This window comes from Thamnophis sirtalis, unplaced genomic scaffold (genome assembly GCF_051295495.1).
Source record: "Thamnophis sirtalis isolate CommonGarterSnake01/CBP01778 unplaced genomic scaffold, rThaSir2_p1.2 scaffold_2, whole genome shotgun sequence".
NCBI lineage: Eukaryota > Metazoa > Chordata > Lepidosauria > Squamata > Natricidae > Thamnophis > Thamnophis sirtalis.
Genome location: NW_028261382.1, coordinates 175,576,537 through 175,599,584, shown reverse-complemented (window position 1 = coordinate 175,599,584; position 23,048 = coordinate 175,576,537). Strand labels below are relative to the sequence as shown.

Below are 23,048 nucleotides of genomic sequence, written 5' to 3'. Positions count from 1 at the left end.
TGGTACCAATGGGGACCCCAGGCCCCAGATAATTGGTAGAGCATATAGCTCAGTCTTTAAATCGCCATTCTCTGTCTTCTTTCTCGATACTGCAAATCTACACTTCTCCAAGGACCCTTTCTGCAAATTCAGAGAGCCTATCAAAATAATCAACATGGACAGTTTGTAGGAAAAGGTATCACATGAGCTTATTTAAATAATTGGAAAATACAGTGCGAAGTAGTTGTGTGGAAACAGGGACCAATATTTTTATTTTCATCCGAAAATCTATGGTACTGCTAGGGATAAATGCAAGAAGTGAACAACAATTTCAGCTCTTCCAAATTTCTCACTCCCTACTTATTCCTTTGTTAATTAGAATTTGTTCCTACTAAATAATAAAAGAAGTCCATTTATGTACTTATGCTACCAGTATGCGATTTAAAAATTTCTAGTCGTGGGAAATATGGGACATAACATTTGGATACCTTATGATAGATAGATAGATAGATAGATAGATAGATAGATAGATAGATAGATAGATAGATAGATAGATAGATAGACAGACAGACAGACAGACAGACAGACAGACAGACAGACAGACAGACAGACACACTTTCTCTTATTTCATTATGCTGTTTCATTAGTATACACTATACCATCTTTCTTGCCACAGTTCTTAAGTGAATAACTGCAGCTGATAAGTTAGTAACATAAGTGAATCTGGTTTCCCCATTTGACTTTGTCAAAAGGTGATTATATGACCCCAGGACACTGAAAACCATCATAAATACAAATCTGTTGCCAGACATCAAAATTTCAATCGTGTGACCATGAGGATGCTGCAACGGCCGCTAAGTGTGAAAAATGGTCATCAGTCACTTTTTTCAATGCCATTGTAACTTTAGTCACTAAACCCATACTTATACTTACTTTGTCATACATGCTTGACAAACCAAAATCAATCAATCAATCAATAGCCCTGCATTTGGTCTCTAGCCAGGAGTCACCCAGTTTAGCTTAGTTTAATCCAAATCTTATTGTCTGGACAGTGGGATTAATAAAAGGAGCCGCAGTCACTGTTCCCTCTAAGGTGCGCGCCTGCGCGGCCGCGCACATTGCAAGAAAACCCCACGCAGCAGTTTTTATCTGCCGCACAGAGATTTCTTAAGGAAACGTGTGGAAGTCCTTTGCAGGCGGCTACAACTGAATCCGGCAGTGCTGTTGCCTGTTGGAGGAGGAGGAGGCGAACCAGCCTGCCACCACCGGCCACCGCCAGCCCCGCTGCTCTTCCCGCCCCCTTCTCAGCCTCACAGTCCAGCGGTCGCAGCAGAAGCAGCCCCGGGTCTCCGCTGCCAGTCCCCGCATTTTCTGGACGGGGTCTCGCAGGAAGGAATCCCCTCTCCAAGGGATCCCCATCCAGAAAATGCGGGGAGCGGCAGCGGAGCCCCGGGGCTGCTTCTGCTGCGACCGCTGGACTGTGGGGCTGGGAAGGGGGCGGGAAGAGCAGCGGGGCTGGCGGTGGCCGGCGGTGGCAGGCTGGTTCGCCTCCTCCTCCTCCAACAGCACTGCCGGATTTCCGCCCAACGCTGCGGGGGCGCCAGCGGGAGCTTTGGCGGCTTCACCTCAGCCGCAGCGCTGGGCAGCAAATGTGTTGGTGCTGTTGGAGGAGGAGGAGGAGGCAGCAATAGCACCCGAGGACAGGACAAGAAGCAATGGAAACTTGTCAGAAGGAGACTCAAGCTGGAAATAAGGAGAAATCTGACAGTAAGAACAATTAAAATCAATGGAATCTTAATTCATTTGCTACAGGTTTTCAAAAGACTGGAGGGCCATTTGTCTCAGATGATATAAAGACTCCTGCCTTGGACAAGGGGCTGGACTAGAAGACCTCCAGTATCCCTTCTGATTCTATGATTTTAAAAACCACAAGCTTTTTACAGCTCGCTTGCAACTTTACCAAATTTAATTCAGCTATTTCCTTTTGTTATTAAATGGGTATTGCTAGTTCAATGCACATGCGCTCCACTTTTAAGATGCTGAAAAAATCCCCATGATCTGCAACAAAATTCATTCTTCTACTCTTATCTTGCCCTAACTTCTGATAGGTTCCTGAAATATAGATCTATAAAATTTAGTGAAAATATTTCTATCTATTTTAATACAGACTTGTAAAACAGATTGGGACAAATGACATTAGTGCTCTGGGATAATAGCAGGTTTACTCTATTTGGATTTTCAGATAAAAGGTATCTTTTGTGCTAAGTTCTAACAATGTAGTTCTCTAATGTAACTATGAAACAGTCCAAATATATAATTCCCCTAAGGGAGGAATTCTGGGAGTTGAAGTCCACAAGTCTTAAAGCTGTCACGTTTGAAGACCCCTGGGGTTCTTTTTCCCTAAAGGGTTAGGGGTGCAAGGGTCTTGTAACAACAGCTTTAAGACTTGCGTGCTTCAAATGCCAGACTTTCTGAGCCAACATTTTGGTTGCTAAGCAGGAGCGTTGTTAAGTGATACTGATATTGTATAACACTTTTAATTAAGTGGGTACCTTGAATAAATATAACTTTGAGTTTCAAATAAAACTGATTTTGTTGTTGTCTTAGGTGACATATGTGAAAAAAATTCAGGTGCTCAGGCATGAAAATCTGCCGCTCAAACACTATACTTTTCCGCTCACACTGAAAAAAAATTAGAGGGAACATTGGCCGCAGCACGTTGAACACGTTGGCGAATCTCTCAGCATTTCCTCTGCCAATTTCCTTTGCCAATTTCAATGGCAAATTTCCAAGGAACCGTGGAACAAAGTTTCCCTGCTAGCCATCCCCGCCCAAGCTCGGTGGGAAACGGTTAGCCAGCTGCTGCCTGAACCTGGGAGTCAACGCCCTGGAGGTTCCCTTTTAAAGGGACGGCGAAACCCGAACCGCTCATCCTGGAAGGGCGACCCACAGCCTGCATTCGTCTGCTGACCTTCCTCCTTCCCCGCCGAAGGGTTTCCAACCCGCCCGCCTCCTTGAGCGCAGTTAGGTGGTGGATTCAACGCAGGCTGAGAAGAAACTCGACATTCAATCCTTTTGCTTCTCCCCGGACTTCTTGGAGCTGCGCCGGCGTTTCTCCCCAGGCAGAGAAGCCTCTTAGTAAGGCTGCTAGCAGCCCCGAATACTCCCTGTCCCGTCCCCAGGTAGGGCCATTGTGTGTTTTACTCTCTCTCTCTCTCCTGTCCCTGCAGGTGCCCCCGAGTGGGATTGACATAAAGCGCCCGGTGGGATAGTTTGCTGTGGCTCCCTTGGTTGGGAGCAGTGGTGAGATTCAAATTTATTTTTACTAACAGCTCTGCAGGGCGTGGGAAGGAAAGGATGTTGCAAAAATCCCCCTCCCCACTCCACTCTTGGGCAAGTAACAGAAGGTGGCATTTGCCAGTTCTCTCTGAGCTACTCAAAAGTTCCGCTTCTGTTCTCTGTTAGAAGCTGGTGAATTTCACCCCCCGGTTGGGAGCTTGCTTGATTGACAGTTTGCTGCGGCTCCCTTGATTGGCATGCTGTTGTATGAATCCTTAAACACAGGCTAGGGGATAGAGTCAGCCTTGACACCTTGAAAACACCTGACTTAGAAAGGCAGGTGCGTTTCAGTCAGTTGTGGAGAGCCTGAACCAGCTTTTGCCCTTTGCAGGTGCAACTATGGAGTTACCTATTGCACTGTGTAAATGGTCCCAGGGCAAGTTCCTTGTTGGAACTCAAAAACTGAATAGAATTTAATAAACTTACTACTTTCCTACTCTTATCTTATGTATGCTGGCATGGCTAGTACATTTCACTGCTTAGGATTGCTTCTCTTGTTCCTTAATCCGATTGGTAACCTTTTTTGATTTTTCTAAAATGTCTTTACAGAAAAAAACAACATTCTACTTTTTTTCCACATGGGGAGACCCAGTTGTTATCTTTGGAATTATATATGAGTCTGGCTTCATAGTTCCCTTATATTTTCTCCACTGGGTTCTGTAAATCATTTTCCTTAAAGCAAGTAGAATAATTTGTTCAGAACGCAAAATACTTCCTCGGGTGGAGCGTTTTTCAGTCGTTATCTGGGAGTTAATCTGTGGTTTATTGCGCTATAATTTGTTCTCTAGGCCCGGAAACATGGAGAGTCTTTCTACAGCAAACACCACCTTTGCCCTGGACCTCTTCAAGCAGCTTTGTGCAAAGGATCCTACCAACAACTTGTTTTTTTCTCCTTTGAGTATATCTTTGCCACTGCTTATGGTCTTGTTGGGGGCCAAAGGCAATACAGAAGCTCAGATGTCAAAGGTATATCAAGATATATTTTAACAAAACGAGAAAAGGGGGGGTTGGCTAGGCGGTGGTCCCTATCCTTGATAGCCAATTATGACAATATCTAATTTATTTATTAAATTTAAATGGAGACCATTTTTCAACTGAGTCCCTCAGGAATAGGGCGGCATACAAGTATAATAAACATCAACAGAATCAACTGAAGGTACATGCTTTTTAGCTCTGTACCTGCAGATAAAAACAGTTTTCCAAGGTCTATTTAAAGGATGACATTGTCAGGGGGACTTGGACCTCTGATGGGAAAAGACTCCAGAGGGCAAGCATGATCAAGAAGGCAAAACATGGCACTAAATATGAGACCTGGAGCAACTCTGTCATATCCTATTGAAACAATGGGAGGAAGGTGGAGTTACGTGCCATGAAGATGTTATAGGTGCAATCAACCTTGAATATCATCCAGGCCCTTACGGATAAATTGCACAGTTGGCACAGCCAACCTGCCTATATTGCTCCATTCTGGACCAGCTGCAATGTCTGAATGGCCTTCAAGAGAAGCTCCGAGAGGTGCTCTTTGCAGCAGCCCATCTGTGAGGCAACATTGGAGTGAGTGACCAAGAAGAAGGGATTCCCAGTCCAGGAAAAAGGTGTGGTTTGTGCACCAGACAAATCTAAAAGCACACCACCACCCCACAAAGCCACTGCTGACACCTGCAGTGACTATTGAGTCCAAGAAGACCCGAAATCATGCAGAGGTTCTGCCCAAGAGAGCTCCACCCCAGGGGTGGGTTGCTGCCGGTTTTACTACCGGTTCGCAAGCCACATGCAATGCGCGCGTGTCCTGTTTAATATAAATTATTTGCACATGCGCAGAATAATTTACAGTGAACTGCGCAGACACAGTCACTAAAAACCAAAATGGTGGCGTCCCAGCAGCAGCGAGGGAACCAGTTCAGGGGTTTCCAAGCCTGTGTCACTGCCGGTTCTGCAACCCAGGCCTGAATTCCGCTACCGGTTCGGCCGCACCGGGAGCAATCCACCTCTGCTGTACCCCATTCAGACTTAAAGTTGGAAAGTTCTGATGCCAAAAGAACCAGAAACATTTAATCACCCAGTCTTGACAGGATTGATCTTAATTCCTGGCCATCCAAATCCCAGTCCCTGTCATGTCGGGCACTGGGAAATGACCTCGATATTGTCCACCTTATGCCAATCTTCCTTGAAGCATTCAGAACGCGTTTGCTTTCAAAAGTGCCTATCTACCATTAGCCTAAGAAATAAATGTGCTCAAAAGTTTATAGAAAGAGTAAAAGTAGATACAAGAAGGTTCCCTTCTGCCTTTTAAAAAAACACTTTATGCACGGAGGCAAACACCTTGTGCTTTAAAAACCTTCTTTTCCAAGGAAGGGACATTTCTGAAAATCTCTCTTGCTTGTCCCTCAAATTGATTTTCAAAGGAGATCAATGACTAGGACTTTCAAACTTGTGAAGTCCAAATATATACAGTCAAGTCAAGCCAAGCCAAGCTTTACTTTTTTGGATTTTAGGGACACTTATACTATATGAATTTCCATAGCAATTGTGGGGAAATGGTTTCCTTTAAGAAAGGTTTTTTTCCCCTTGTACTCTCGAAGTTTGTGGTTCAAACATTACCCAAATACTAAATAGACTCAACTCTGTTTAGCTTTGAAGCCTAGATCTGGTCAGCTATTAACTTAAAAAGCTATACATCTGCAGCAGTGGTGGGATTCAGCCGGTTCGCACCTATTCGGGAGAACCAGTTGGTAACTTTCTAAGCAGTTCGGAGAACCGGTTGTTGGAAGAAATCTCCTTTTGTTTTTTCCCACTTTACAGGCCTAATCCTGTAAGGAAGGCAGGAAGGAAACACTCTGGTGTTGTTTCTAGCCTAATCTTTATTGCCCTGCTTTCAGAAACTGCCTCTCCAGTTAACCCTTATTCCATTGTAACAGCTAAGGCGAAGCGCCCATCAACCTGAGTGACCTTGAGTTGGCCACGCCCACATGATCACATGACCACCGAGCCCAACCTACCCAGCTGGTCATTAGGGCAGAGAACCGGTTGGTAAATTATTTGAATCCCACCACTGATCTGCAGGTCAAAAGTTAGCTACAAATTATATGGGGAGACCATTTGTAAGTTTTTTCCAAGGCTTGCTGTTGCTGCATTACATTTTGAATTGATTTTAAACACAACTTGATTATCCCTATATCTCTTGTAGGTGCTCTCTGTATCCAAAGATGGAGAGGTTCACCAAAAATTTGAGAAACTGATTTCTGAAATCAACAAACCAGGGACCAATTATACCCTCAGCCTAGCCAACCGGCTCTTTGGAGAAACATCATACGATTTTCTTGCAGTAAGTTTCGTGCGTGCTAAAGAATTGGCTGAAACTAGCCATAAATGTTCTCTTGTGTTCTAATGTTTGTTTATCTCGTTGCAATTGCAGTTTTGCTCTAAAAAGTATCTAATGCTCCTATAGCTATACTTGGTCTATTGAGAAATCTGAAGGGGGAATTAAAAGGCCAATTGCTTTTACTGGGAATGCTACAGGGACACCCAGTAAGATTTTGTTATCCTAAATATAGAACTCTCAAGAAAAGGCAAAATAGAACCGTGTGACCAATCATTGCCAGATATATTCTTGAATAAACAAAGTGTATTAACTATCCAATGGCACTGGCTGCCTTGTAAGGTATATTCAGCCTAATAAGTAAGGTTTTCCAATTGTAAGGTTGGTAAACCTTACAATTGTAAAATTTGAAAAATGATACAGAATCAATTCTTGTTTTTATTACTGCTTCTGTTACTGAGATATCGTTGTTTCTTAAGTCATTTATAGAATCCACTGAGAAATTCTACCATGCAAGTCTGGAAAAAGTTAACTTCAAACAAGCTTCAGAAGATTCAAGAAAACATATAAATGCCTGGGTAGCAGAGAAAACCTCAGGTAAGAATGATAATTGGGTTAATTAGCAGCTGTTAAGTAAGGCATGCAATATTGTGTGTGCATGTGAGAGAGACAGATAAGGTAGGCAAACCCACGTTAGTTAACCATCACTTGATACTTAGAAGCCCATCAAACCTCAGATGAAATTCCAGCCATGAATAGATTATTGGTTTTATTGATGGACACATCCGAGCATATTTCCGTTATTTAACTTCCCTGTATGTGTGTGGTAACCTTACTAATGATATAAGATGGGCAACTATAGAAATATTAAGGGAGGGAGGATGGGTGGATAGAGGTTGGACTGGCCCTGAGGAAGCAAAAGCTATCGTCCATCCTCAGTCAGATGAGCTCTCTGGATGATTGCCTTGAGCTCCTGAAAGAGAATCAAGATAGAAATATAATAATTAAATAAAAATGGCTTCATTTTGGCTTACCTACAAACATGTCCATGATTTATTAAATTTGCTAAGTTATTTGTAGATAGATAGATAGATAGATAGATAGATAGATAGATAGATAGATAGATAGATAGATAGATAGATGATAGATGATAGATAGATGATAGAGAGATAGAGATAGATAGATAAATAGATAGATCTATCTTTAGAAACAATACATCTTACAAGTGGGTTCCTAAGAATTTTTTGTGCAATATTATGCATATAAAAGTATTTATCAATTTAAAAAGTTTTTTTTAACTTTCAAAAAGGCAAAATTCAGGATCTGCTTGTCCCTGGAATAATTGATTCGCTTACAAAACTGGTTTTGGTGAATGCTATATATTAGATAGATAGATAGATAGATAGATAGATAGATAGATAGATAGATAGATAGATAGATAGATAGATAGATCTATCTTTAGAAACAATACATTTTCCAAGTGGGTTCCTAAGAATTTTTTGTGCAATATTATGCATATAAAAGTATTTACGAATTTAAAAAGTTTTTTTAAAACTTTTAAAAAGGAAAAATTCAGGATCTGCTTGTCCCTGGAATAATTGATTCGCTTACAAAACTGGTTTTGGTGAATGCTATCTATTTCATAGATAGATAGATAGATAGATAGATAGATAGATAGATAGATGGATGGATGGATGGATGGATGGATGGATGGATGGATGGATGGATGGATGGATGGATGGATGGATGGATGGATGGATGATAGATAGATAGATAGATAGATAGATAGATAGATAGATAGATAGATAGATAGATAGATAGATAGATAGCAAAAGATAGATAGCAAAAGATAGATACCAAAAGATAGATAACAAAAGATAGATAGCAATAAATAGATAAATAGATAAATCTATGTTTAGAAACAATACATCTTACAAATGGGTTCCTAAGAATTTTTTGTGCAATATTATGCATATAAGAGTATTTATCAATTTAAAAAGTTTTTTTTAACTTTCAAAAAGGAAAAATTCAGGATCTGCTTGTCCCTGGAATAATTGATTCGCTTACAAAACTGGTTTTGGTGAATGCTATCTATTTCAAGGGGAACTGGGCAGCTAAGTTCAACAAAGATAACACACAGGAAACGCCATTCTGGATTAACAAGGTATTCATTTATCGACACAGTAAAGGAGACATTCTGAATATTTGAAATTGTGTTATTTTGTATGTATCTGAAGCAAGTGTGGAATTAATCTGAAACATTCCTTTAGCAAAAGAAATTGTTTAGTCCTTAACATTTTATTGATCTTCGTGGAAACGGATGAATCATGATAAATCCTCTTTGAGTCCTTCAGACTTTGTCTGTAGCGTAGCAATTCAGACTTTTCAGTCATTGAAACTTTCTAATTCAGCACCACTCCCACTCATTAACCACAATAACTGCGGAGTGATTAGTGAATCTATTTGCTGAGCTGATGGCTCTCTTATGTATCATCACCTGGAAGTATTCGATTGAGGAAGAACAGGAACAATATGTTTCTGTGTTGCTCTCCACAAAGAAGGATAGTTTTGATATTATAAACATCTGTTCATTTGAGAAAACTGCTGATTAAAACCACTCACCTGTCCTTCATTGCAACTAGACATAAAGATCTCTTTTTTTTCATCTTTTCTCATCTTTCTTACTATCTTCTCCTACTGGTTTCTTATGACTTATCAATTGTTTGTAACTTATGATTAATGATTGTAAGTTTGTTTTATGACCTGTGACCTATTACATTATGCTGCTTATATGTACACCGCGAGCTTATACACCGGCGACAAATTCCTTGTGTCGGATCACGCTTAGCCAATAAAGAATCCTATTCTAATTGGATTTTAAAGTCAAAGCAAAAGATGAAAGCTTTAAGGTGGGGGAGGGAGCGGGGGGGACCAAGACTGAATATGTGATAGAATTATATCCTATTTATTTGAAAGATTTCTTCTAACATACATTTTCCCCATTTGTAGAATGAAAAGAAAACAGTGCAAATGATGTTCAAGAAAGCCAAATACAACTATGTTGACATATCGGCCTCTCGGATTTCCATTCTTGAGATTCCATATGTTGGTGATGAGTTGAGCATGATCATTCTGCTCCCCGATGAGATTGAAGATAACTCTACTGGATTGGAAAAGGTGAGTTTTTCTTTCATGAAGCAGAATTTAGGCCATTGTTTAATTAAGCCAATTAAACAAAGGTAATGATGGGTCCTCAGTATAAAATTGTAGATTGGAGAAAAGGGATAGAGCGACATATTCTACATTGGGCTTATCCTTCTTGCGTTAGGAGGTTGGAATACAATAGTCAAAAGTTAAATTCAGAAGAGAATTTAAGCCCTTGTCCATCTGAAAACATCTCTGATACTAACTGTACACTGTGCTTTTTAATGAGGGAGTTTGGCTTTCTGCAATTGCGGTTAGTGTTATTGGGTTGGCTTCAGCGGTGGGTTTCAAAAATGGTTGGAACCTACTCTGTGGGTGTGGCCTCCTTTGTGGGAGTGGTTTGCCACCCATGTGACCGGATGGGAGTGGCTTGCCACCCATGTGACCGGCTATGAAATTATGAATTAGTACTTAGGTCGGTCTAAGTAGCTATTCAGAAACTCTGGCATTGAAGCATGCAAGTCTTATAGCTGTCAACAAGATCCTTTCCAGTGGTGGGTTTCAAAAAATTTTGGAAGCTCTTCTGTAGGTGTGGCCTGCTTTCCGGGTCCACTGGTGGAACCTCTTCTAACCGGTTCGGTAGATTTGATGAACCGGTTCTACCGAATAGGTGCGAACTGGTAGGAACCCACCTCTGGTTGGCTTGTATTTCCCCCTATTTCGAAAAGATGAAAAAAAAAATCTCAAATGCAGAAGCTAACGCAGTTATGTCTAATATCATTGGATACACAATGTTCTTCCACTGATGGAATAGGCGATTGATAAGATTACCAGTAGTATGCAGTAGTACTTCTGACAGTACAAGGGATTCATTAAGAACTAGTTGTTTGAGACAGATTATGCTAGCATTGTATCATCTTCTCTAGCTGCCCCAAACTAAGAAGGACTATATTGTCTGAAATAAACCAAGTCCTGTGGCGTCCACCTCGAAAGTATGATTTGGATGAGATCTGCCTGGAAAAGAATTTTCTCAGAAATATCTCTCAGCTACATCCTTTGCTTTTCCATAGGAACCAGTTTAATGTCCATTCTTGTTTTTTTGACATTGGCCAAACTCATGTTCTGCACATTCACAGGGTAATTTTAGCTCTGATATATTTGCTTCTTTTTCTTCGCAAAGGTTCAGAATACCTTTACTGCTCTCTAACAATGCTCTGTATTTGATAAAAGTCAGTAGAAGTTTATTGTCACTATTAAGAAAACAGGTACCAATATGGTTTTAAATAAAGTCTACCTTATTGTTGCCACTTTAAATTATCTTTTCTAAAGTTCTAGAAGGAGATAGAAGAATTGACAACTGCTTGTAAAGATTCATATTTTTCTATCACTGCGTCGTATTTCTTCTGCCAGAGTGAAATTATCAGGGTTCATGATTGTGTCACGTAACCATGAATTCCTTTCTCCTTTAATGCTTTTCATCTTATTTTAGCTGGAGAGAGAAATTACGCATGAGAAACTCATGGACTGGATCAATCCAGAGAATATGTTCCCAGAAGAAATTGAACTCTTCTTTCCCAAATTTAAACTGGAAGAAAAATACGACCTGAAGCCTGTTCTGAAAAGCATGGGAATGACGGATGCATTTGATGAGGGCAAGGCAGACTTCTCTGGAATGTCAACTAACAATGATTTAATCATCTCTGAAGTTGTTCACAAATCATTCATAGAAGTCGATGAAGAAGGCACGGAGGCAGCTGCGGCCACTGCTGTCGTCATGACAGTGGAATGTGCAATGTTTGTGCCACAATTCAAAGCTGACCATCCCTTCCTCTTTTTTATTATTCAGCGAGCTACAAAGAGCATCCTGTTCTTTGGTAGGTTTTGTTCTCCGTAATAGGTGCATTCTGCCCATGTTGATTAAATGCCTTAACTCCTCAAATTTCTTTATAAGCCACTTTCCCAAGAACTTTCATCAACACACATTTGTTTTTCTCTGTATTCGGGGTATACTTCCTTCTAGTCATATGGAGAGCCGAGGTGGCGCAGTGGGTAGAGTGCAGTATTGTAGAGAGAGAGAGAGAGTAAAACACGCAATGGCCCTACCTGGGGACGGGGCTGCTAGCAGCCTTACTAAGAGGCGTCTCTGGCTGGGGAGAAACGCCGGCGCAGCTCCAAGAAGTCGGGGGAGAAGCCAAAGGATTTAATGTCGAGTTTCTTCCCAGCCTGCGTTGAATCCACCACCTAACTGCGCTCAAGGAGGCGGGAGGGTTGGAATCCCTTCGGGGAAGGAGGAAGGTCGGCAGAGGAATCCAGGCTGTGGGTCGCCCTTCCAGGAGGAGCGGTTCGGGTTTCGCCGTCCCTTTAAAAGGGAACCTCCAGGGCGGGGGCTCCCGGGCACAGGCGGCAGCTTGCCTAACCCCTTTCCACGGAGCTTGGGCAGGGATGGCTAGCAGGGAAACTTTGTTCCACGGTTCCTTGGAAATTTGTCATTGAAATTGGCAAAGGGAATTGGCAGAGGAAATGCTGAGAGATTCGCCAAAGTGTTGCGGTTTGTACATGATGCCCTCCTTTTATTAATCCCACTGTCCAGACAATAAGGTTTGGATTAAACTAAGCTGAACTGGGTGACTCCTGGATAGAGACCAAATGCAGGGCTATTGATTGATTGATTGATTTTGGTTTGTCAAGCATGTATGACAAAATAAGTATAAGTATGGGTTTAGTGACCAAAGTTACAATGGCATTGAAAAAAGTGACTGATGACCATTTTTCACACTTAGCGACCGTTGCAGCATCCTCATGGTCACACGGTCAAAATTTTGATGTTTGGCAACAGATTTGTATTTATGATGGTTTTCAGTGTCCTGGGGTCATATAATCACCTTTTGACAAAGTCAAATGGGGAAACCAGATTCACTTATGTTACTAACTTATCAGCTGCAGTTATTCACTTAATAACTGTGGCAAGAAAGGTGGTATAATGGGTTTAGTGACCAAAATTACAATGGCATTGAAAAAAGTGACTGATGGCCATTTTCACACTTAGTGACCATTTTCACACTTAGCGACCGTTGCAGCATCCTCATGGTCACGCGATCAAAATTTTGATGTTTGGCAACAGTTGCAATTTATATTTGTAAATTGTAGTTATGTTGAAATAACAAAAAATATTACAATACTATTTTTGCATTGTATGAAAATTTTTGTTGCTCCGTATAAAATTTTTAATCAAGCACCCCCCCCCACCCCGGTCAAAGGTGTCCCTCTTTACCAATCTGAAAATCTGGTCACCTTAAGATAGATAGATAGATAGATAGATAGATAGATAGATAGATAGATAGATAGATAGATAGATAGATAGATAGATAGATAGATAGATGATAAGATAGATAAGATAGGATAGATAGATAGATAGATAGATAGATAGATAGATAGATAGATGATAGATAGATAGATAGATAGATAGATAGATGATAAGATAGATAAGATAGGATAGATAGATAGATAGATAAATAGATAGATAGATAGATAGATAGATAGATAGATAGATGATAGATAGATAGATAGATAGATAGATAGATAGATAGATAGATGATAAGATAGATAAGATAGGATAGATAGATAGATAGATAGACAGATAGATAGATGATAGATAGATAGATAGATAGATAGATAGATAGATAGATGATAAGATAGATAAGATAGGATAGATAGATAGATAGATAGATAGATGATAGATAGATAGATAGATAGATAGATAGATAGATAGATAGATGATAAGATAGATAAGATAGGATAGATAGATAGATAGATAGATAGATAGATGATAGATGATAAGATAGATAAGATAGGATAGATAGATAGATAGATAGATAGATAGATAGATAGATAGATGATAGATAGATAGATAGATAGATAGATAGATAGATAGATAGATAGATGATAAGATAGATAAGATAGGATAGATAGATAGATAAATAGATAGATGATAGATAGATAGATAGATAGATAGATAGATAGATAGATAGATAGATAGATAGATAGATAGATAGATGATAAGATAGATAAGATACATGATAAGATAGATAAGATAGATAAGATAGGATAGATAGATAGAAAGATAGATAGATAGATAGATAGATAGATAGATAAATAGATAGATGATAGATAGATAGATAGATAGATAGATAGATAGATAGATAGATAGATAGATAGATAGATGATAAGATAGATAAGATACATGATAAGATAGATAAGATAGATAAGATAGGATAGATAGATAGATAGATAGATAGATAGATAGACAGACAGACAGACAGACAGACAGACAGACAGACAGACAGATAGATAGATAGATGATAAGATAGATAAGATAGGATAGATAGATAGATAGATAGATAGATAGATGATAGATAGATAGATAGATAGATAGATAGATAGATGATAAGATAGATAAGATAGGATAGATAGATAGATAGATAGATAGATAGATAGATGATAAGATAGATAAGATAGGATAGATAGATAGATAGATAGATAGATAGATAGATAGATGATAGATAGATAGATAGATAGATAGATGATAAGATAGATAAGATAGGATAGATAGATAGATAGATAAATAGATAGATAGATGATAGATAGATAGATAGATAGATAGATAGATAGATAGATAGATAGATAGATAGATAGATAGATAGATAGATAGATGATAAGATAGATAAGATACATGATAAGATAGATAAGATAGATAAGATAGGATAGATAGATAAGATAGATAGATAGATAGATAGATAGATAGATAGATAGATAGATAGATAGATAGATAGATAGATAGATATAGTGGTGATGCTGAAGGTGCGTTGATGCTCAGAGAGCCCCTCCCGCGCAAATCTCAGAGTTCTGAGGAAGGGAGCCCCGGGGCCGGAGGGGCGGGAGCGCCCTCGTACTGACCTTCTCCGGATGGCCTGGGGGGGGGAGAAGGGGGTTTGGAAGGCGTGAGAAGGACGAGAGGAGGAGGAAGGGTGGGGCTGCCGTCCAGGTGCCTACATCCGAAGAAGACCCGGCCTCCAATACACGCCCTTAGGCCCCCCGCCCCAGCTGCCAAAGCTCCCCCGCATTCCTTCTTGGTATTGTTTGTGCATGGATTTTCTCCTTCTATCCTTCTTCCCTACAGGTTGGACAACTGTATGTGGAAAAGGTCAACCAAAGGTTTTCAAACTTCCTCATAGAGTATAATGTGTAAGTCTAAATAAAATCCCCAGAACCTCTGATCAATAGGCCAAGTTATAGAAAATTCCCTCTCTCTCTCTCTCTCTCTCTCTCTCACAAACACACACAGAGACACACACCTATCTTTCCAACTATCATCTCTCTCACCCTCTCCATTATGTCTACCATCTATCATCTGTTTCTTTCTTTCTTTCTTTCTTTCTTTCTTTCTTTTCTTTCTTTCTATAATCTATCTATCTATCTAATCTTTTATGTCTACCATTTATCTATCATCTATCTGTCTATCATCTATCTATGTATCTATCTATCTATCTATCTATCATCTATCTATCATCTATCTAATCTACAATGTTAACCATCTGTCTATCTTTCTAAACTATCTATCTAATCTATCATGTCTACTATCTATCTATCCATCCTCTCTCTGATTATCATCTATCCATCAGGAGAGGAGAAGAGGAAGGGGGAAAGGAGGAAAAATGTGTGTGGGAGAAGAATAACCAAAAGTGTCAGGAGCAGGAGAATCTAGACAGGGTGAAAAACCTCCTGGAATGAACTTGCTCTTAAAGGCTCCAATATATATATATTCTTGTTAGGGAAAAAATACCCCACCCTCAGTATATTTTTAGAAATTGCCCTGATATCTCAATCATCCTTGGAGGTTGCTTCTCAACCACCTGCCAGAGAAATGGAATGTAGAGACAGTAATCAATTTATTACTTGGAAAAGATCAAGGGCAAACAGGAAAATGGGGAACACCTGAATGAGGATCACAAGGATTAAAAATAGGAAAAGGTAAACCCAAGATTTTCAAACTTTCTCATAGAATATAATGTGTAAGTCTGAATAAAATCCCCAGAACCTCTGATCAATAGGCCAAGTTATAGAAAATTGTCTTTCTGTCTGTCTGTCTGTCTGTCTGTCTGTCTGTCTGTCTCATCTATCTTTCCAACTATCATCTCTCTCTCCCCCTCTCCATTATGTCTACCATCACTCTATGTATCATCTGTCTGTCTGATATCTATCTATCTATCTATCTATCTATCTATCTATCTATCTATCTATCTATCTATCTATCTATCCATCCATCCATCCATCCATCCATCCATCCATCCATCCATCCAGAGTTGCCAATTCTCTTACTGCCAGTTCGGGAGTGCTCCTGTGCATGACAGATATCCAGGCAACATAAACTAAACTGAATTGTAGAAGTAATAAGCTCTTCAAAATGTCACTAGAATTTCTTTAGTTCACACCTGCCTTCCATTAAGGAGGGACAACAATATATAGTTCAGATTTACTAAGGAGAGAGAATGTAGAAAAAGAATCAAAAATTGTAAATGGAGGTCACTAGTGATTCACACATGGACAATTCTGCATTTGCTGAATGATAAGAAAACTTGTACCATAATTCCTCGTAAGTACTAAGATGACAAATTGTTTTGTATTTTTAAGAACAAAAAGGTTGCTCTCTGGATTCTATATTATCCATGATTTTTCCAGGACCAAAGAGTCTGGACAAAGGACTCTTACAATATATTGAATGAAAGCCAACTTTATTCCAGTAATTCGTATGTTATTCATTTTACAAATACAACGCATAGTAACTGCTGCTTATCTGACGGCTTCCAAACAGCTCAAAGTTCAATACCCAGAATTCCTAGCTAGCTGGAAATTAAAAGAACTGAAATCAAACACCTTTTAGTGATTACCTTTTAGAGCAAATTGTCACAGAAGATCTGTTAACATAAAATCAAGAAAATTCAAGAAAATCTTAAGGTGGAAAACATCTGGGGCAGAGGTGTCAAACTTACGGCCCTTGGGCTGGGCGTGTCATGCACTGGCCACGCCCACTCCCGGTTTAGCGAAGGGAGGAGGCGGTCACAATATGTCCCATGATGACGTGGGTTTGACACCCCTGATCTGGAGGAACCCAACTTATTCAATTGCACCAAGCATGCAGGGAAGCGTGTGTTTTATAGGAGACTGGAAGTTGGTTTTATGTCTTACGATACTCTTTATGGAGAAGCAAATCTACCAAGGAAGAGTATAGTCTTTGTTGGATTATGACGGATAAAAAATAGGAAAGGATGGTCAGCATTAAAATTCTCCTCCAAGGGCAAACAACAAGGCACAAATGTAGCCCCAGTAGCTGCTGCTGCTTCAGTGCCCACTTCATTTACTTCCAGAAATGACTTGTGAACAATTTTGGACACATAGAGATCCGGAGATCCTGACATTCCAGACAAATTAGCCTTGCCACGTTCAAACATATCTATTAACCCCAAGGCTGAAAAGTAAGGTTTAAGATCATAGTTTTCTTCCAGCTGAAATTTAGGTAGATGTACGTTGATGTCCCAGCGGGAATTCATATTTTGGGGCTGGGTCCATTCTTGCAGTTTTTTCAAAGTAAGCTGTTGCTCCAGCTAAAACAGAAAAGAAAGACAAGTAATTATTTCCATCACTAAGCGACAATATTTCCATTTCAGCACAGAGAAATGTGTTGCTGAAAAACAGGACATCACTGACTTCAGTATGAATTAATTTACAGAGCCAGAAAGCACATTTCTCTGCCCCACACGTGGCCTTTCTCTAACTGAGTGCAAGGTGGTTTCTGCCTCATGCTAAACTATTTGCGTCTTTAACAGATGTTCAGATGGGGGGAAAATTAATGCAGAGTTTATAGCATAAACATTATGCTATAAGACAGAGGCCAAAGGGTGGGCGGGACTACATTCTGTGTATAAAACGCACCCAAATTTTCACCCTTTTCTTAAGTGGGGAAAATGTGCGTCTTATACTCTGAAAAATATTTAGAATAATTTTGCTTAGGACAATGATTTTACAGCAATAGCAAGAAAACAAGAGAGTCACCTGTTCCAGGCCTGTGGAATTATCCTCAATGTCATCAGGCAAAAGGATTATCATGCTAAGATCCTTTCCCTCGTATGGCAGTTCCAGCACACGACACTTGGACTCAGGGATATAACGAAAAGGAAGTTTCTCCTTCATAAACATCATCTTCACAGTCTTCTTTTCTCTCTGCATTATTTTAAGAATATTACAATGAGGAGCTTATCAAACAAGAAGGAAAGAAAGTTTCTGTATATACATATACATATACATATACATATACTGAAGTTGATAGAACTGGTTCTGGGAAGTGAATCTTTGCAAAGCTACATTAATATATAGCTGTTCTTTGGAATCATACAACTCTCTTAAGGTAAATGAAATTCACTTCCAGGTAAGGATAAACAGAACATCTAAAGCAACTTAAAAAAAATTAAAAAGGGAAAAATAGCATTAAAATAAATAAAAACTCATTTATTGTTTTCCTTCATGTATTAGTGCAAATAGACAAATGACCCACTAAATTAAGTAAAGTATTTCAGAACGGAATTAGGTTTAACTTATAGGAAAGTTGAGATTTGTAACTAGTGATCAGGCTCAAAGGAACTGATATAAGGCTGAAAGAATATGAGTACAGATAAGTTAGGATTATGTGTTCAACGCTATCATAAACGGTTGATGATGCTTCGTGAGAGTCGCTATTGCTACACCCACCCAAACCACAAGCTGTTATAGAAGAGAGTCAAAAAATATTTACCTTATTTAGCCTAAAAGGCTTGTCATTAGTATCTTTTTCTTTAAATGCCTTTTCCCAGTTGCCTTTAAAGTAGACAGCATTCACCAAAACCAATTTAGTCATTTCATTGATGGATCCTTCAGGTAACAACTCAGAGATTTTACCTTGACAGAGAAATTTCACTGTTAATTAGCTGCGCCAAGAACTGAGACTTAAATAATATTATCAGTGAGACTGATCTACCGTAAATGCAATTGTTAAATGTACGAATATTTCCCCTTTGCAATTATCTAATAAATATTTTTCTTTTAAAAAAATCCTGAATTAGCAAAAGCTTCTGTAAATGGCACTGAGTGGCCATTTATGTCAATATGCCATATCTCCAGAACCAATCAATCAATCAATCAACCTAGTGCTGGAATGGGCCCTGGAGGTCTTCTAGTCTAACCCCCTGTTCAAGCAGGAGACTATTTCAGACAAGTGACTGTCTAGTCTCTTCTTAAAACTCTCCAATGATGAAGTAGCTACAACTTCTGAAGGCAACTTGTTCCACTGGTTAATTGTCCTCACTGTTAGGAAGTTTCTCCTTAGTTCCAGGTGGCTTCTCTTCTGGATTAGTTTCCATTCATTGTTTCTTGTCCTGCGCGCAGGTGATTTGGTAAATAATTTGACCCCCTCCTCTTTGTGGCAACTTCTCAAATACTGAAATACTGTTATTATGTCACACTTAGTCCTTCTTCTCTCTAGACTAACCAAACCCCAAACCACCCAATTTAAAGTAAAATGCTCTTTTTAATCAACATATTACTCAAAACATTCAGTGTTTTTAATATTCATTTGCTGAGGTAACATCAGTCCCAACACTCCCGGCCTTCTGGAAGAGTCTTAAAATCTGACTCTGCTGGCTGGTCTGGAGCCCTGACAGGAGGGTCCTATAGGGTGTGGCTGATGGGATAGAGAGTAGATCCCCCATCCTCATGTCTCCTGTCTTATTGGTTTTTGGTCTATTTATTCTTTATAAATTTTAATTATTTAGGGGGAAAAGAAGTGAGGAAGAGAGGATAGAAAGGAAATAAAGACTTCTGACTCCGTCTCCTGCAATAGAATGAAACATTAAGATTTAACCTCAACTTTTACTTTTCTATGATAGTATAAACTAGCAATTTCTATACAGAAAAATCAATCTAATCAATAAGTATCTGTGGGTTATTCTCAGAATTTCTTTTTCATCAGACTTGTTATGCGAACCCCAAATACCTTTTACTAAGATACCGTCTGCAGACTGGATCCTTCATTAACCACTTTACAACCACTGTTCCGTAAGACTAACAGCTGAAAAGTATTATTTTGTTTTCTCTTTTATCAATTCCTGAAATTGGTATTTGATGGCAGCATTGTGGCAAATAAAAATAACGGTTTGATTATCATGGGGATCAGGACTGTCAAACTCATGGTTCGTGGGCTGGATGTGTTATGCTCTGGCCACACCCATACCTGGTTTAGTAAAGGGGGGGGGAAGTCCCTATTTGTCATGTGACTCCACCATGATGACATGAGCTTGACCCTCCTGAGGTAGACCCCAAAAAAGATAAAAAATATTGTTAATTTTTTTAAAAACAAATCTCACCTTCAGTCTGCTGTTCAACCCATTGGTTAATTTCCTTTTTCGCCTTGTCTGGAGCACTTAAGAAATCCACTGTAGATAATTCAGCTTCATACATATTCTTGGTGCCCGTCAAGAAATCCTAGCAAAATGAGACATATAATATTTATTAGTAAAATAAATTGTAAAATTGTAAAATAAGTAGAATTATTATGGACAGCAAGAAGGGAAGCACCTAAAATAAATGAATGAATTAATGAATGCATGAATGAATGAATAAATGAATAAATAAATAATCAATTAGATATTTATTCCAATCAATTAGAAATTCAAAGGACCTGTAAAACTATATATTCCAAAGCTGTGATGGAATGTGAACCTGGAGAAACAGTGAGGAGGGAGATGGGAGAATTTTAGCAAAATACCAAGTTTTTCGAGAGAGAAATACCCAGATTAAGAGGCTGTGCAGTCCCAATATGGAAGAGGTTCAGGGTAGCCACGCCCTGGAATCTCTCAGGATATAGTAGGTTAGATGGTTATAACCTTCATTTGGCAAGATTCGTTCCATTAGGTATAAGAAAATGAATGATTGGATGTGATTGGATCTCTCAGTATAATCTTTGGGCTGGGCTGACCATAACAGCCCTAATTAAGAGAGATTAAAGATTCACTTCAAGCAAAGGATAAATGTATTGATGAATATCATAGTCTTATAGCATTTGAAATTGATCTATAAAGCCATTCTGATGACCCATACATTATTGAAGTTTATTTATTTAGCAATCTACTTACAGACAAAAAGTTGAACGTTTTTTCTCCATACAACCTATTAGCAAGTTTCAGAATGTAGGGCGCATTGCTCCGGTTAATTTTAGTATTGAGCGTGTGAAATAATGAATGAAGATCTTCAACTCCCTCAAAATGAAGCGTCTGCATGGAAAAGAGAAGCCTTAAGTTAGTACCAATAAGGATTGTTTAGTTCAAAAAATAATTTTGTCTAAGAACAATGGAGACATTTCAGAAATCTGCATAATTGCAGGTAGGAAGCATACATGAACAAATAGTACGATGGCAAACATATGTTTCATTTTAAAAGAGGCCCCTACAGTATTTAAGATTAATACAAAGGCATTGTGCTTGAAAATTTCAGCATAGCAGACAATGGCATGAGTCTATATGCTGACTTGGCTTGAGGCCTGGTGATAAAAAAAAAGAGCATCACTTCTTTGTATGTCTTTGTATATCAATTTTGTTCTTACCTCCTTATTCCATACAGGTTGGATTATATGTAGAAAATCTAAACCAAGACTTTTCAAACTTTCTCAGAGTGTAACCAGTCAGTTAAAAATACAATTCCAAGAACATCACTAAAGGTCAACTTTAGTGATAGAAAATTGGCTACCTACCTACCTACCTACATCTATCTCCATAATGCCTCCCTCCCTCCCCCCTCTCCTTACCTCCCTCCCTCATCATCAGGCTCGCTAATGATAGTAGCTTCCTAGCTATTTCTATCATTTATCTATTTTTGTCATCTATCTATCTATCTATCTATCTATCTATCTATCTATCTATCTATCTATCTATCTATCTATCTATCTATCTATCTATCTATCTATCACCTTTATTCTCCTGAGACTTGTTTGTTCAGCTGATCACTAGTAAAACCCTGGAGTAAATCCGGAAAGAAACTTTACTTATCCTGTGTCTTACTAACTTTTTGGGAGTCCTAACGAAATCTAGCGATATACTTCATACATTTTAAGTCGATGATTCATCCCTAAACTAGAGACGGTCTTTCAAATAGACAGCACTGAAAGTACAACTCTCCTTACAAAACAGCCACAATTCCTCATAGAAGCCGAAATTCAGTAACTAACATGCCAGAAAAATCCCTGCTGACCTTCAGGAGTTGCGAGGCTGTGTTACCCCGGGCCCCCAAGACGATCATGGCCAGGGCGGAGGAAATGCTGAACGGAGAAAAGAAAACGTTGCCCGTTGGCTTCTTCAACTCTTGGAAAAGATCCAGAGCAAACTGCGAGTTGGCATCAGCCAGTTTTTCCATGGTGACGGAGGGGAAAGCTTGGAAACAAACAAAACGAAAAAAAGAAAGAAAGAATGGAAGGAAGGAAGGAAGGAAGGAAGGAAGGAAGAAAGAAAGAAAGAAAGAAAGAAAGAAAGAAAGAAAGAAAGAAAGAAAGAAAGAAAGAAAGAAAGAAAGAAAGAAAGAAAGAAAGAAAGAAAGAAAGAAAGAAAGAAAGAAAGAAAGAAAGATTATTTCTGAGGCCCCTTTGAAATCATGGCACCAATCCCGAGCAACGACCGCGGCGACAAGCGACGGCCGCGGGACCCGCCCTTACCTGCCGAGGGAAGATGCTGCAGGTGGGCTGGATGCGCAGAGAGCCCCTCCCGCGCAGATCCCAGGTCTTGGCGAGGAAGGGCGCGCTCGGCGGTCTCTGGAGCTGGCAAGACGGCAAAGCCCTGGGCCTCCCTCGGACTCTCCCCGGCTGGTCGGGGAAGAGTTCCGAACCAGGCAGGCTTCGAGAGTTGGAAGAGGAAGAGGAGGGGGAGGAGGAGGAAGGGTGGGGTTGCTCTCAATTTCCCCACATCAGCACAGTGCATCCAGTTCACGCGCTTAGTCACCCGCCCCAGTTGCACGAACTCCTTGAACCGAAAGGGAGGGAGGGGAGAGGAAGGGGGGGAGGAGGGGGGAGGGAAGGGAAACCGAAAGGAGCAGCAGAAGCGTCTGTTTGTTTTTGTTTGTGTTTGTGTGTGTGTGTGTGTGTGTGTGTGTGTGTGAGAGAGAGAGAGAGAGAGAGAGAGAGAGAGGGAGAAACCTACTG

General features: G+C 39.7%; 2 protein-coding genes across 3 annotated transcripts in view; one reads left to right on the top strand and one right to left on the bottom strand.

Moving 5' to 3' along the window:
• Positions 1 to 4,112: 4,112 nt before the first annotated feature.
• LOC148049295 (serpin B6-like) overlaps positions 4,113 to 23,048 on the top strand; it is a 58,131-nt gene continuing 39,195 nt past the window's right edge. The window contains exons 1-6 of one of the 2 annotated variants that reach the window (XR_015695695.1): positions 4,113 to 4,284; positions 6,506 to 6,643; positions 7,117 to 7,234; positions 8,659 to 8,801; positions 9,647 to 9,814; positions 11,271 to 11,818. Coding sequence is in view for 1 of the 2 variants with exons in the window: in XM_087707551.1 (XP_087563677.1) it covers positions 4,117 to 4,284; positions 6,506 to 6,643; positions 7,117 to 7,234; positions 8,659 to 8,801; positions 9,647 to 9,814; positions 11,271 to 11,675 (1,140 nt within the window). In the remaining variant the exon portion in view is untranslated. Of the gene's footprint in view, positions 4,285 to 6,505; positions 6,644 to 7,116; positions 7,235 to 8,658; positions 8,802 to 9,646; positions 9,815 to 11,270; positions 11,844 to 23,048 lie in introns of those variants that run through there. The other variant, XM_087707551.1, reaches the window with a different exon arrangement.
• On the bottom strand, positions 16,553 to 22,805 carry LOC148049299 (leukocyte elastase inhibitor-like). Its single transcript, XM_087707543.1, has 7 exons — positions 22,566 to 22,805; positions 22,109 to 22,287; positions 20,998 to 21,135; positions 20,230 to 20,347; positions 18,624 to 18,766; positions 17,888 to 18,055; positions 16,553 to 17,439 (listed from the first exon to the last, which is right to left on the bottom strand). Exons 2-7 carry the CDS (start codon positions 22,268 to 22,270, stop codon positions 17,032 to 17,034), a joined length of 1,137 nt encoding a protein of 378 aa, XP_087563669.1. The 5' UTR covers positions 22,271 to 22,287; positions 22,566 to 22,805; the 3' UTR covers positions 16,553 to 17,031.

What these genes read in the sequence shown, in the direction of transcription:
- LOC148049299 (XM_087707543.1), bottom strand. Translation starts at nt 22,270, where the DNA reads ATGGAAAAACTGGCTGATGCCAACTCGCAGTTTGCTCTGGATCTTTTC. An exon ending in AAACGTTCAACTTTTTGTCT is followed by an intron (nt 20,348 to 20,997) that starts GTAAGTAGATTG and finishes TCATTTTGCTAG; the next exon opens with GATTTCTTGACGGGCACCAA. An exon ending in ATTCCACAGGCCTGGAACAG is followed by an intron (nt 17,440 to 17,887) that starts GTGACTCTCTTG and finishes TTTCTGTTTTAG; the next exon opens with CTGGAGCAACAGCTTACTTT.